The sequence below is a fragment of the Lissotriton helveticus genome, chromosome 7 (genome assembly GCF_964261635.1).
Source record: "Lissotriton helveticus chromosome 7, aLisHel1.1, whole genome shotgun sequence".
Taxonomy (NCBI): Eukaryota; Metazoa; Chordata; class Amphibia; order Caudata; family Salamandridae; genus Lissotriton; species Lissotriton helveticus.
The window spans coordinates 1,263,506,355-1,263,522,748 of NC_136068.1; the positions used below are offsets into that span (position 1 = coordinate 1,263,506,355).

Sequence of the window (16,394 nt, forward strand, 5' to 3'; positions counted from 1 at the left end):
CATTTTCGTTAGATAATTCAGCTCTGTCTGACTCTCATAATGAGGGACGAAGAGTGGTGAGACGTGGAAGAACAGTGGAGGGAAGCCAACTAGCATGAGACAATTCATTAGCAAAAGAGACGCCTCAGGCGCATTCAGTAGCAGCTTAACATAAATGTCTTTTGCTGACTCAGTACAGCACAATATGACGAGAGGCACAGCCTTGTAACTCTTCAGTACAAAAGGCTAAGCTAGCCATTGGATGTCGGTCCAGCAGAGAGTTGACCCCCTGGCTCTGGTCGCCACCGCTTTCCGCAGACTACAAGACTCCGGTAGGGAAAGGATTCCACCTTTGGGTTATTTCTGTGGATCATAGAACACTTACGAATACGATTTCAACGCACATTGGGTTTTAAAATGTATAAAAATGAAGAAAGAAAATGCAGTTTGATTTTTTTCTAAACAATCTACAAGCTGACGAAAGAAGGTGCTGCCCTTGGGACGTCACTAGTTTTGCTTCATTGGCAATAACCAGCCCCTCAGTTCTGGTTGAAGCTCCATAGATATCCTTCACATGAGCCGGCAGAACATCTCGTGTCTGATGTCAATGCTCTTGGTGAGAACGACTATCACCTCACCTTCTCCATCATGGAATCACAATCAAGATGTCTAAGAAAGAAGAGCAAAGACAAGCCCTCAAAGGGGGGGAGGTAAATGTACATGAGATAACAGAACAGATTCCTGAGATTAGCTGGCTCTATCTAAGAACGCTGATTTGCACCCAGACTATATTCTATAGAGCTCAGACAGAGTGGACTGCAGTGTGGCAACTTTCCAAGAGTAGAATGTGTCCAACAGGGTAGCTGTTGCTGCCTTTCCAGTTTCCACTACTAGAGTAAGGTCTAGGATTTCCTAGAATAGGCAGTTAAAATTTGGGAATATAGGCAACTTCAGGAAACGATTCCCCTGAGACACTAGAGCAGCGTGAAGTACGGTACAAAGTAGTTTATTAAATAGCACGTTTAGTCTTGTCTAAATTGTAACTCAACACTTGTTAATCCTTCAAAGTCTGCCTGAACTGTTCTGCTGGGGCAGCAGCATTACCTAAGAAAATTAAATACTGTCGGATTTAAATGGAAATCAGAAATAACCTTATTGAGAACAGCGAGTGCGAGGTAAACCCCTTACCCATTTGGAAAATAAAGAGACCTCATTAACAGAAAAAGAATGCAGAGAGGAGAGAGGAGTTGGCCTAATGGCTAGGGCGGTCGACCTCGAATCTGGGGAACTGGGTTCAAGTCACTGCAATGACGCAGAACATCTGGTGATTCTGGGCAAATCACTTAATCTCCCCATGCCTAACAAAAATGAATGCGTCCTCATGTAACCCAACAGGTGCTATGTAAAGTGCTCTGATTGATACCTTCGGGTCAAGTTCGCGCTATATACAACTTCATAAAATTACATTTTTTTAAAATAATTTCGATAACATTTATACCTAAAGTTGTAGCTATTAAAAAATGATATGGCAGTTTTCACATCATATGGTTCAAGTTTGACTCACACATGAGTTTGACATAGGGGCATATAGTCATTTATAAAGTAAAGACGTCAGAACTCGACTATTAGAAAGTTATTACAGTCAAGTTCTGACGTCACAATGCCCACTGCCAGAGCCAGAAACCCATGTGAAAGGCAGGTCAGGGCAGGGAACTAACTGTAGCAGCTGTTAAGCAACGAAAAGGGAGGGTTGATTTTCTTTCTTCAATTCTATTTTACCATGACAAGCTGAGAGAAAATGTTTATTTTGTTCCGAGCTACTGCAGCTTTTGTTTTTTTACCGGACATATTGAACTTTGTTTAATATAAGGACACTGCAAGTCACTTTGAAGTTCCATAACCTTATAAAGGAACTTAACCTTTGGCCTCGTTCCACTATTTAGTTATGGAGCTCCTCAGTGACTCGCAATATCCTTAAAATGAACGGCGGGGGTGCTTTTTCGCTTATATTATAACCTTACACTCCAATGAAGGTGTTGTTAATATGTGTCCCATGCCAAACTATGATGCATTCCATGTTTTTTGCAACTTTTATAGACAGGCTTGAATTCAGTTTCTTGCCCCGGTACTAAAACCTGAAATTGTACAAGCTGTGCCATGGCTTTTTCATATGTGTAGATATTACTTTCAATCTGGGGTTTGAGTTGCTGTAGTATATCTTACAACTAGAGCAGTTAAATTGAAATCTCCTTTAAGAGACTGATGCATATTTGTATACTGTATCATTGCTTTGCAATTGTTTACATTGTCTGTGGTATAACATACCACAATAAACGAAATTATTTTGACGAGGATGTAAAAAGTCATACAGTCATGGATAGCAGAACTCATTTCAGAATAGGGTTCTTTCTAAGGACAGTGATGACAGATCAGGGTACCAAAAAAGCAAATGTTAGAGCCTCACCTTGAACGATGTAGCAGATACATGGAGACGGTTTGCTGTGGAGATTTAAGCAGGGTATTTTTTTTTTATGGACTAGAAGCAGCACCTCTGCTTCTAGAAGGCTTGACTCGTCACCATTAAAGACAGCGTTGAATTCTTCAGGCGATAAACGCAGACAGGAATTCAGGTTTAGGTGCATGTGCTGAAGGCTCCAGATGCCAGTTCTTCAAGCTAGATTGTTACTGAATATCTTGCCTTACCAACCTGGAAGGCATGCCATGTCTTGTGAGGATCTGGAGAACTCTCGAAGATTGTTGTCGGCTCTGTGGGGGCTGTCTCCCTAACTTTAAGACTCCAGATGCAACCTTTTTGAAGGCGCGAGAGGAGTGGAACCAGGGAGGACGACAAACCCTGCCTGGTGCAAGGATGCAAAAACCAACATGACTCCTTTTCTTTTCTCAGCTGCAGCAGGAGCAGGAGGTCTGGCTAAGCCCCCCCTGCATATGTTTACCACTCTGCATTATGGAGGTCAGACAACCAAAAGAGCCCTGTGTACTGTCCCTCTGCCTCACACACTCAGGACAACTTTTGAAAAACGCAGAAAGGTGTCGTAATTAGACAAAAACACGTTATTTAAAGACTAGCCTTAAAGCAGGAGCCTTTGTGTTTTGGATTGACCTCAGGTTGATCGAGAAGTGAGGGTGCAGGACTGATGCAGGGCACTGTGGTAGCTACAAGCCCAGGGGGCTCAAAGTAACCATAAAATAAAGTTGAAATGTATTTCTTTATTTTTTACATTTTAAAACATTGTCCATTTCTAAATATTATTTGTAGTAGTCTGCTGGGAGCCCTTATGATTACCCTTAATGTTATGTTTGACGAAGATTCCACGATTGAGAACTTACAATGCTCATGTGTTTTTATTTTTGCATATAAAGAGCATATTTCATTTTGTGTCTCACTTTAGGGATTTCATAAATAAAGATATTTTTGCAAGGTGCTAAAGGTCTACCTCTGTCACGTGTTACTAACTTTTACACTAGCAAGAACAGTGTGAGTGGAGGGAACTCTTGCAAAACCAGAGCACCTCTGTTTTTTCACTGAGTAGTAATCCGCTAGCGGACTTTAATACTTTTTTTTTTAACTACAAATGGTCATGATATTCTATTTCACGCCGAACATAATGGCAATGCATGTGTGTGGTTTGTAGATAGAAGGGACGGAAGCATGGGTACACACATGTTTGTGCACTCCTATAAGTTTTGTTAAGATGAGCGTAGCTGGAAAAGAGAATAAGAGTGAGTGGCTTCGTGAGATCTATGTCCCAGGGTTTCTGAATCAAGCTTTTGGGTACTTTTTTTTCAGTTAAGAGTTAGAATTTCCTTAGCGCTCATAGTGACCACACTCCCAGCGCTTACTCCACTTTGCGCCCCATAACACTTACATACCAAGGAAACTCATGAGACAGGTTTGTGGGAAAGCAGTGGTGCAGGTTTATTTTGCACAACAAGTAGCAATAAGGTGGGTCATCTTACGGGCGATCCAATGCGGCAGCCCCTCGCTGACCCGCATGCCTAATGAGCCATTCTTGCACGGCGAGTCGATGCTCTGACGGTGCAGTCCATTATCACTTTCCTTCGTTCACTCCCGCCCCCCCTGTCAGGGCGGAGCGATGAGGCACACCCCCGGTCGGTTCAGGCCCCCCGACCGCCCGAAGGACTAACGGGGCGCCGACGCTGTTTCCTGGAACCCCCTCGGCTCCAGGTTCTTGGCTCAGGCACCCCTACTGTGCCCGGCAGAGGTATTGACTGTATCCTTCTGCCGCAGAGGTACACCTACTGTCCATCTGCTTCCAGATCGCCCTGTGACTCCGCCTGCAACACAAAACAGACCGTTAACAGTTCAAAACATGCCTGCCGCTCTGCCGCTGGGTCTGGGCCAGGGAGGGAACAGCGCAGAGCAGCCAGGAACGCGACGGCAGGAAAGACCGAGCCTTGCTGCCGCGCACACTTTAACCCCCTAAGGGCCGCCCCTCTCACCTGGTGACCCGCACCCATTGGACGCGCATAAACAGGGGGCGGCCAGGAGCTGACGCGCACCGTTTTGCTCACGCGGAATGTGGGACTAAGATGCTGTCTCGCTTAGCTCCCCTTCGCGTCGCGCGGCCAGCGGCATAGTGCCCACACTCCCAGTGCTTACTCCACTTTGCGCCCCATAACACTTACATACCAAGGAAACTCATGAGACAGGTTTGTGGGAAAGCAGTGGTGCAGGTTTATTTTGCACAACAAGTAGCAATAAGGTGGGTCATCGTACGGGCGATCCAATGCGGCAGCCCCTCGCTGACCCGCATGCCTAATGAGCCATTCTTGCACGGCGAGTCGATGCTCTGACGGTGCAGTCCATTATCACTTTCCTTCGTTCACTCCCGCACCCCCTGTCAGGGCGGAGCGATGAGGCACACCCCCGGTCGGTTCAGGCCCCCCGACCGCCCGAAGGACTAACGGGGCGCCGACGCTGTTTCCTGGAACCCCCTCGGCTCCAGGTTCTTGGCTCAGGCACCCCTACTGTGCCCGGCAGAGGTATTGACTGTATCCTTCTGCCGCAGAGGTACCCCTACTGTCCATCTGCTTCCAGATCGCCCTGTAATCCGCCACAGCTCTGGAGGAGGCCCCCGTCGATGACAGAGCCCCCCACCCACCTAGCTACTTTCGGCCGCTGTTTAGTGCACCCCTATCATAGTATCCTCCACCACACCCTTTCGGATATTTATTAGGACCGTTCCTAGGACTCGCCCTTTGTTACCTAGGCCGCACCTCAATGGGATTGCTTAGATACTGTTCTTAGGCCACGCCCTTAGTTACATAAGCCGCACCTCATATGAGGACTGCGTGGACACGCCCTTAGCTACGCGAGCCGCGCCTCTAATGGGGATTGCGTAGGTCTCACAGGCTAGTTACCACAACATTGATCTTGCCACCTTGGGACCTGAATAACCCCTAATTCACTGCTCGGGGCGCCCTGCCTTCTTACTAGTGTACCTGGCCCAGGGCCCTCCACCTCTTGTGAATCCTGCCGTTTTTTCACTGGGCTGTTTACCTGCCAATATCTACGAGAGGAGCCGCACATCCTTGCTTAGCCCAGCTTCTCGTTGCATTCTGCATGTTATTTGCAATCTTTTATGGATGCTACTGGAAGACCGGTGATATTGGTCCCAGGAACCAAAGGGATGGGTATGGCATGTATACGTTAATGTCTGCAGTGAAAAGCCCTCATGTATCATGCAGAAGACTGATCAGTAATTGTTGTAGCTTTTTACTTGCAGCTCATAAAACTAGAATCCTTCTAACGCCCCACCCTGGACTGTGAAGGATATGGGACTCCTGTACCTTGTGACCCTCGCCGTCCCCTGGAAACAGACTGATCAGTAATTGTTGTAGCTTTTTACTTGCAGCTCATAAAACTAGAATCCTTCTAACGCCCCACCGTGGACTGTGAAGGATATGGGACTCCTGTACCTTGTGACCCTTGCCGTCCCCTGGAAACACCATGTATACCGCTGTCATTGCCCACTTATGCAGCACACCAACTGGAATCCTTTCTAATATAGCACTGTGGACTCAGAAGGATATGGGACTCTTGTACCTGTATCCTGACGCTCTTGTAACCTGCACACTTATCACTTGCCCCTTCTGTAATGCACTGTTTGCTACCTCATGTATTTTGTTTGCCTCACCATCACTTTACCTCATGTAACTTAGCGTCTGCTTTTGTGCCCTATTACTTGTCATTTCCTGTACTTATCGAGAAGAGCTCACGCCCTCGGGTAACGTCCGTGCTATGGCCCACTGGGTTGTTTGTATACCCCTCCACTGGCAGTGTTCCACATGTCACTGGCGCCTTACACTAAGAGCCTGAGTTTCGAATGTATTGCCCCTTCCCACATCTGACACACATGCATTTGCCCTATTACCAATGCATTATATCCTAGACGGCTTACAATAAGGTGTATTGGATGTTCGTCACTTTCGTTACACCGTAACCTGACTGAGTCTACCTCCTACGGCCATCTGAGGTCGTAACTTACCGACTGCTATCTCGGGCGATACTTGGAACCGTGTGGGTAGGGTCGTTTCCCAGTGCGGTTCCTGCCTGGGGACAGAAAGCATTCATTAGCAGCCCTGCCCCCTTTTGTATACCAATCCTGTTCTCTGCAATGAAACAGGGATCACAATGCCCCACTCGCTACCCTGGTAAAGCCTGTTTGGAGCCAGATGCAGTATTGCCGCATTTGGACTAGGTCACTTATTAACATGCCGCATCTCGCCAATGGCAATTGTAGTTTGTCGAGCCCTATTTAGTGTCACCGCTCAACTCGTCCCCTTATTCTTCATCACATACACCCACAGTTTCTACAGTCGTAATAGACCAACATGCCATTGTTCCCACCTTTCATGTGGACGCCAGTCGAGCTGATTGACCCGATGACGATGACTATCTTACATGCCTTGTGCTAGCACGCTAGGCATCACACAATGTTGGAGATATCGCTGGCATGACGTTATTGCTTCCCATGAAAGCGCTTCAATACTGTGCCGATGGCTGATTAGTATTAGTTGTAGCTTGTTACTTGCCACTCACAAACTGGAATCCTTCTAATATAGCCCTGTGGACTATGAAGGCTATGGGACTCCTATACCTTGTAACCTTCCCCGTCACTGTAACCCATCACGTATACTGCTTTAATTACTAATTGCTCACTTACGCCTGCATTGTCCATGTATAAATGCATAGTACTTAAAGGCACTCTATCTTCCGCTTGGGAAGAGTAGTGCAGTAAGAATAACCCTAGTACTAATCAAATTGTTAATTGGGTAAGTACGTGACAGGCAACGGCCTCCGGCAATCTTACAGTGCCCGCGCCTATATGTAGAGTGAACAAAGTCAAAGGCATGCCTTCTTAAGTCCCTGTGGCGTGTTTGCCATTTATTGCAGTATTATCTTTGTACCTGCGTTTCGTACTCCTTTGTGACCTGCCCATGCCACTTTTCTCTTTTAACCCACTGTTTGCTGCTTCTCACCTGTTGTTTGCCTTTGATACTTGCACAGTGCCAGTTAGGTCCCTATCGCGCGATTTGGATATGTTTGTAAATGAACCTTAGCCAATGTAGGCTCCGCGGTTGTGACTGCTTCCACTTGTCAACACCTCATGCTACTGTACAACAGATAGGGGCTTTGGGCTTTGAAAGAATTCAATGCAAGTGGATTTGAAGATGATAGCACATCTGTCCAATGGCCTCAGTATAGCACCTCGTTCTGCCATGTTGCGTGTTAAAGAGCCTTAATAAGTTTAAAGGTAGCATCTTACGTCCATTTATTATAAAGGTAGCATCTTACATCACTTTGTGCAGTCCACCTGTAAAGTAAGGAGGAAAACTTTCTAAACTGGGTTTCCCTCAGACAGCCTCTTTAATGAGCTATCTATTATATTATAAAAGAGTTTTATCCGCAGGAAAAGAATATGGCGTTATTCTATGACTACGATCTTGCAATTTAATTATGGCTAGCTAATCTTTCAGCAATTGTGCCGTCGTTTCCATGTTCAGTTGAGTTATGAAAGATGCGTTTAGCATGAGAAATTGTTTTTTAGCTTGATCGCTAAAACATTACCACGACAACCGGAACGGTGCGGTAAAGATGCCAATGCAGAGGTCTGCCATGCATCAAGAGAGAGACCGCCGCTTGTGGCCCATTTTTTGCATTTACCTAGCGCTTATGTTTCTTGGCCAGCCATTGAAGCGCTTACGCAAGTAGTACTCTACCAAGGGACCGCTAGCCCTTCCCGAACAGAGGCTTGCCAAAGGCAGCCCAGAGCGAACTGCCTAGGCAACAATGGCATGCATTCGCAGACAATTCCGCCGAATGAAAGCCCGGTCCCCTCACTCAATGATACATTTAAAATTACGCGGCAGTGTCCGTTTTACGCTATAGCGAAATCGCCACGTTCTATAATTTGGCATGAATTAGCTGCCTGTACCATGTACAAACGTGCATGTATTCATTGCCCAATAACCGTACCACTACCTTACGCTTTGACTGTACTAATTCTATGCAGACTGACAAATAGGTGGACTTTATCCCATGGTGTTAATATTCCGAATAATTGTTGTCTATTCCCCCAAGTGAATGAATTCAACAGACTAGCACCCTGCCGACTTCCTTATTTTTTAGCACAATTCTTAATGTATCCTATTCTTGCTAAAACATAACATCCGACTCCACCGAGTGCGTATGCAACCAGGCTAAATAAATAATGTAGTAGGTGCACATATGCAACTTGTTCCTCAGAACACGAGTCTTAAAAGAACAGCAGGAAAAATTCACCATCACCTACATCCGAACAAAGGCGCAGCCCCGCACATTTTATTTACTGCTCGTAGGACATGTGGAGCATTTGTTAAGTTAAAATGAGCTCCACATCAATAAATAGGAAAATCAGCAAAGAGCCTGTAGTCATGCCGGCTATAGACAGCGACACGTGTAGACTACCCCCTGGAGAACCTCGACTCAACCATTTTGGTCCCTAATTTGCGGACATATAATTAATGGTGATCTGACAAGTGGCAAGGCCTCGTCTTTGTACATGTATCAAAATTAAGGGAAACAATATTGCTGTGAAGTTCGTAAGGCTTCACTTCAAAAACTGTATACCGCGCCTAGGAGTCTGTAAGCGCAGGACAGGGCCCTGGCATAGCTGTTCCTACAGTAGACCCAACCACCATGCGGCCTGTCCAACTGGAATCAATGTGCAAGTTCTCCTGTGTTAGCAAAAATTGGGTGCAGGACAAACATAATAGCCGGGAGAGAAAACAGCCACAAAACACGGGGTCTGTGCAGCTGGGACTTGAGGGCGGCTCCTGCAGGACAGAGACCCCTCAGCGCAGGAAAAACATGTCTCTCAACACAACCCGCTAAGGAGAGACAGCCTACACGCAAGGAAGGCCTGGCACACAACGCACTATGACCCGCGCGTGTCACCGAGCACAGATGCCACTTCTACAATTTGTTCGCTTTCTTCTTAGCCCCATTCTCATGTATCCTTCCGTACCTGCTGTACTAAAATTGCTTTACATAATTAAAATCCCAACCTTAATCCTTATTCATTGCAATCGTTCTTTCAACGCGCTCAACCCCCCTCGGGTCATGTTTGCGCTATATAAAACCGCGTTAAATACTTAGTATAGAACCTTGCATTGTATCATAGTCTGCTAAACCTCCTCGTATGTCTCCCCTGTTGAGTGAAAGCGCGCTGTACGAACGTATCGCTTAAGGAACGCACGAGTCGCAGAGCCTGCCGAGCGCTCCGAAGAAGTTTTGTGGCTCCCTTCAAGAAAAGCCACGTAATCACCCTCGACTGTCTCCTCTTTTGACTGAAAGAGCACTTTACGAGCCCGGGAATGTCTTTATATTTAAAGTTTAAACAATGGCCAGGAACATTTTGGAAACATGTTAGTCTGTACAATGCGCTTCCAGAACAGAGTGAGTGGTAGGAGCATTGGCACCTCATTTGCATAATGTAAGAAATTAATGCACCGCTCTAGGGCCTTTTTATTTCTTCCAAACGGAATATTTTACGACCACGCGGTATCTCAGAAGCACGCCCACGCGCATACAACGCCGGCCAGCAGTTGTCACCCCAGCATTCTTTGAACGCACGGTAAACATGCGGTTAGTCACTGCTCATTTCTAAAATTGTGCCAAGAGCTAATTCAGGAACTGAAAGGGGTCTGTTGCCATAAGCCTGAGCTAGGCGGGAGCACGCCATTGATTATGAAAAAACGCCTGAGCACACGAGGCGCGGGTTAATGCCCCCTGGCGCTGTGCATCGGGGCTTACATTGTAAGAAGGTTATTACTGTGTTATGGGAGAAATTCGTAACTAAAACCTAACGAACCCATTACCGCAGGAAAGAACCAGAAAGCATGGCCTCGAATCTACAGAGTGAAAATTGGAAAATAAAATCATTACCGCACAGGAGGTGTACGAAACTAACTTCGTGAAATAGTAACATGCATGCATCTGAAAATGCAAAACCATGAATGTTATATCCCGAATTTTGTCGTTGCTTAGTTATCGTAATCTTTGGACACACGGTAAACATGCAACACACGGTAAACATGCGGCTGGTCACTGCTTATTTCCACAAACATTATAGCAAAATTCACAAACAACAATAACAAGAGCGACAGAAGTAATAAACAAGAGCGACCGGAGTAACAATATTGTACAAATCAGGGACAGAAAACACAATTCAATGGACAGTTACGATTACGTGACGTCAGACCCATTAGTCTCTAAAAACTCAAACTAGTTTGTGGACGGAAAACAATTTGTGAGATCGCCGTGACGAAACTTAAAACACTTATACTGCGCTTTTTTACAAGGAAATCGGTGTCACTTTCCTTATGTATTTATAATACACCCGGAAATCTTCACATTGTTAATGTAGTGGAAGCCAGCTTCGACAAACTGCATGACGTCAGACCCATTAGTCTCTGAAAGCGCAAACTAGTTTGTGGACGGAAAACAATTTGTGAGATCGCCGTGCCGAAACTTAAAACACTTCATACTGCGCTTTTTACAAGGAAATCGGTGTCACTTTCCTTATGTATTTATAATGCACCCGGAAATCTTCACATTGTTAATGTAGTGGAAGCCAGCTTCGACAAAATGCTGGTGTTTACTTTAAAGCCATAAAGCATTTGATTGGGTGGAGAAGCTACAAATTTGACATAAAAGTGTTTGAAAATATGGAACTTTACAAGTCTCTCTCCGGCGAGCCTGGCTTCCCCTCTCTCCGCAGAGGTCTAAAGTGAAGCAGCCTGTTTGAGCTCTCTGCCTGCACTTCTTTTTCCCGAGTTCCCACATAAATCAGTAACTCCACATTCTATGCAAAAACAGCATTTTACATCCTAAACTGGGGCAACAATATAGTACAAATCGTTTTTCATCCTAAACTGGGGCAACAATATAGTACAAATCGTTTTTCATCCTAAACTGGGGCAACAATAAATGGAATATGATCGGCAAACATTATATCACGGGGCCCGTCCGGAGCTGGAGGCCTCTATTTCACACGAGGGCTGCCTAGAAGAGACTGCCCCGCGTGAGCGCCCAAGCATCTCTCCAACACCCTGTCCTCCCGCATCCCCACCCGATGCAAGAGCGGGAAACAAAACGGGAAACTCGACCGGCTCCATCCAATGTCCGTGAAAATCATTCACGATCTCTGCACGCAGAGAATGCAGGACAAAATATATGAAAGCGTCAATCAATGCACCAAAACACGAACTCTGACGAAACCTTCAAACGGCCACCACCATATCTCACAACCTCTGCCCCTTTGTCTCCACGGCACCCCACCTCTGATTTCCGAGGCACAGCCACACCGCATCACAATCCGTCCACCACGCACACTTCATCTCCTCAGGGGCCCAGTGGCATCCATTCTAACCCTTCCCGCTCAGGGGCGGGAGGCAAAGACCGCTCTCGGCAACAGGAACAAACTCACCAAACATCAAAGAGCGCTAAACATTCTATCACGGGGCCGTCCGGAGATGGCGCACGCTCTCCCTCGGCCCCCAGACCTCACAAACCGCTGCTCAGCATCAGGGACAACACGTCCCAAAAAACCTCCGCTCATCGCCTCTTCCCGCTCAGAGCCCCACCATCGCCGAACCTGCACAATTTCTTAAAGCAGTTCCCCTTCTGCCGCATTGCTAATAATGAGGCCGCCCGCAATTAAGTTAAGGCCATACCAGGTCCACTCCCTCGAACCTACACAATTTAAAAGCAGTTCCCCTTCAGCAGCATTGCTAATAATGAGGCCGCTCGCAATTAAATTAAGGCCATACCAGGTCCACTCCCTCCATTAGGGCACTGCCCCGCACGCTCCCCCTCCCCCCAGGCCACACAAACCGCTGCTCGGCATCGAGGACAACAACGTCCAAAAACCGTCCGCTCCTTGTCTTCTCCCGCTCTGAGCCCCTCCGACACAGAACCCCCGCACGCGGACCCCCAACACAAAACTCACAGCTATTCCGACGAAGAAAATTCGACGCATTACCCACGAGACAGCTAAGGCCGAACAGGAACAACAAAGTCGCGGGAAGCCTAAACAGCGCTTAACAGCGCAGAACAGCGCAGAGCAGCCAGGAACGCGACGGCAGGAAAGACCGAGCCTTGCTGCCGCGCACACTTTAACCCCCTAAGGGCCGCCCCTCTCACCTGGTGACCCGCACCCATTGGACGCGCATAAACAGGGGGCGGCCAGGAGCTGACGCGCACCGTTTTGCTCGCGCGGAATGTGGGACTAAGATGCTGTCTCGCTTAGCTCCCCTTCGCGTCTCGCGGCCAGCGGCATTTTCATTGTCAGCTCAAGATTCGGTTGTTGTCTCCTCAAAATCTAAATTCTGGTAAAGATTTTATCCAAGCTATCCTTTGGGGGCAAGCACATTCGGGTACGGCGTTAGTAGGATCTCATTTGTAGTACGCAAACTATCTCAACTAGGACTTCTTTCAGCCTTGTTCCGTAAACTTCAAGTGGTCCAAAATAAGCAGCTCAGATACTGGTAGGTGTGCCTCGTTTTGCTCGAGCAAGCCCAATATTGCAGAAAGCGCACTGGCTCCCATTGATTCAAGGTGCACGCTTCAAGGCCAGGTGTATGGAGCATAGATCAGGAGAGGCCCGGCCTCTGTCAAAAGCAGCAGACAGAACTACTCTCCTAGAAGTCTTCACTCCTCTTCAGCTAACTCACTTGTGTTCCCACACTTCGTAAATCTGATTTTCGCATTGAAAAAACTTTCATTCAGTCCAGATGAGAGTGAATGATCTAGTTATTAAACAAGCCTTTAGAGATTTATGAGGGGTGTGCTTTCTATTCTTGCACCCACATTTTTACACACAGCAGAGCCTAGAGATCTTTGGTGACAGTGTGCTTTATTAATGCAGAGTAACACAACAGAAGAGAAGATGACATTACGTGAAGCGGGAGTACCTCTGCCTGATTCCCTTAGGAATGATGATGCGTTGGAGTGCATACGTGTGTGCATGTTGCACTCCTGAAAGTGTGTGCACACGTGGTAATTGTGAGGTATGTGTTACTCATTCTACTTATAGACGAGGAACACCGGTATGCAAATGTGTGTTTGTGTGAAATCTGAATTTTTGACCATAAAAGTGTTTTTTTAAGTGATGTTGAAGTAGGTATGTACGGTGTCTACATGTGTTTGTGAGGGAGAACGTTTTTTAGTACAGTTGGAGAGTGTGTATGTGTAGGAGGCAGAATTCTTCACAGCCACTTTGACACTCTGATAAAACATCAACAACAAAATGGCCTTCACCCCCACACACCCATGGCTCACCCAGGACCAGGGCGTGTTCTAAACACATGCTGGCCATGTGGCTTTGGTATACATGCTGGTCGTGTGGTTACGGTACACAGGCTGATATTGTGGCTACAGTGTAAAAACAAATTCTCCTCGCCCTTGCAAGGAAAAGAAAATGTTGTGTACAACATTCCACGGTAAGGTATTTAGTTGCGCTAATTATGCTGGGACTACCCTTGCTGTGTCCAAAACAATATCCATTTGTGGTTTCCCTTGGCCAGGCCTTACTACTCAGAATGTCCTTAAGAAATAAGAGTCCGGGAGTAAGCTCACTGTCAACCCACAGAACCACTTATGGGAAATGATCCAATCTAAAACAGTTGTGACCTTAGTATATAACAGGACCCCTAATGTATCTCACATAACAATACTGTCATACAACTCAGGCTAATATGTGAGCAACCTGGAGAGAATGCTGAGGGTACTTCTAACGGGGACATTCCAATAAGTCCCCTCTTGCAAAACTGCGCAGGACTGTCTTGTTGAGACCATTGCAGGTCATCCTGTTGAGAGAACCAGGGTCCCTAGAAAATCTGAACATTACACAGGGGAGGGGCTCATTAGCCCTCTCAAATCACTCTTAGGAGACTGGCCCACGCCAAGTTCTTTAGATGGGAGCCAACTTTAGCATTAGAATGAGATCACATGAACGCATTACTCCTAAAGGACTTTTGGGTGATACTACTGCTTGATACACCTGCCATAAGAGATAACAGCTGGGACCCCCACTCAGGGCACTAGGATGAGGTACCCCATTTGATATCCCTCGGATAATGTCCTCAATCATGGAATTCTGAAGAGGTCTCACTTGTCTATGGTGAGGGGCCGCCCTCTTTTGGGAATTCAGATAAGAGGCCCCCTTGTGAAATGCAGATGAGACACACCTGAGGGCATTCGTATGAGAATCCCTCCACCAAAGGCATTTGCTTGAATCCGCCACAAACAATTCATTTGAGGAGTCTAAGGGCAATTGTTCAAGGTCCACCTCAAGTCATTCAGATAAAGCCTCTCCCCGTAGACCTTTCAAGGGTACATCCAATCAGGACATTGGGGGAAACCCCTTCAAGAATTCAAATGAGAACCCTCAGATCATCCTAATGAGATCTCTCCTGGCAGCCTAATGAGATGACTCAGGGAATCCTCTGAGAACCCTTATGTATTTGAATGAGACATGGCAAATTCTGGGGTTATCTTCCTGTCAATTCATAAATCCCTCTGCTTGCGAGTGCGTCTCCCAGCTAGTTTCCTATTGAACTCGTTCCACAACAAAATTAAGTACACAGTACGTTGGGTGACGAAAACTCCATGCTTACCTCTTTCCAGGAAAAGCCAACCCGATGTCCAATCATATTGGCATTATTTACAATGTTGTGGTGGGACAATGTGACCCCCTTCGGTTGACCTGTTGTTCCCTTGAAAAGAAAAAAAGATCATAGTTAGGGACGCATATTCAACAGTGCTTTCTAGGCACATCCAAGGAACACCTGCTAAGAAAATCAGGCTACATTGAATTGCTGGGATGGCTCATTAATAATCAACTATTCAAGGAACCCAGCAGGGGCTTACTACCAGAGGCACACTGCGACCAGGGATTAGCTGCAAATACATTCGGCAAGCTCCTAATGCTCTGGACGGAGGAGAGACTGCGACAACACCGAGCAAAGGCAGATTGCTAGGCATACCAAATGAAGGCGCAGTACTAGGGACACCCTACAAGAGTAGAGCATTAGGCACACTCAGGGAGGATACATTCTAGAGACACCTAGAGAGGACATGGTGCTCAAGGCACCGAGGAAGAGGTGAGTGTTAGGGATACCAACAGAAGATCATGTTCAAGTGTTTGAGGGCTGAGTGCTAGGAACCTCCTGTGAGGATGGAGTACTTGCAACACCAATTGAGGGCTGAGAGAAAGGGACAACCTTTCAGGATTCAGTCCTATAACTACCCAGCCAGAGTAAGAGGAAGGGCTCACTGCTACAAACCCTAGCAAGGATTAAGTGCTCAATAAACTGAGTGAGGATTAGTGGCTGCAAACACCCAATGAGAATGAAGTATTTCACTTAATGGTCAGAACACCCAGTGAGAGTCTACGAGCTAGGGACACCAGCAAGGGGTTTTACTACAGACTACAAGTGAGAGGTGAATGCGGGGATGGACATCTTCTAAATTTCATTTCAAACAGAATTACAGCTGCAGACGGGCTGAAAGGACATCCCTTAAAAACGTACAGGGCACATATCCTGCAATTGTGTCAATGTATGTGTTAATGTGCCACGAACAAATATGGGACTGAGAACATGAGGGCCTTCTAGAGACCGAGTTGAAACACTTACAGATGTAAACTGGATGTTAATGGGATCATCACAGTCTAATTCTCGCGCCGTTTTGTACAACTGCTCCACATGGCACGTGCTCCCCGCCTGAAGCACCTCACTCAGCTGGAACGTCCCTGCCATCTTGGTGTCAGTGACAATAACGGTCCTCAGGTTCGGAAGCCTGAAAGAAAATGTATGTTTGAGCAAAC

The 16,394-nt window shown here is 46.6% G+C and overlaps 1 protein-coding gene across 1 annotated transcript in view; it reads right to left on the reverse strand.

The window, feature by feature from the left end:
* ACSF2 (acyl-CoA synthetase family member 2) overlaps positions 1-16,394 on the reverse strand; it is a 795,127-nt gene that overhangs the window by 440,179 nt on the left and 338,554 nt on the right. Inside the window, exons 6-7 of the mRNA XM_078654457.1 lie at positions 16,204-16,366; positions 15,184-15,282 (exon numbers count right to left, since the gene is read on the reverse strand). Coding sequence (XP_078510583.1) covers positions 15,184-15,282; positions 16,204-16,366 — 262 coding nt within the window. The remainder of the gene's footprint in view (positions 1-15,183; positions 15,283-16,203; positions 16,367-16,394) is intronic.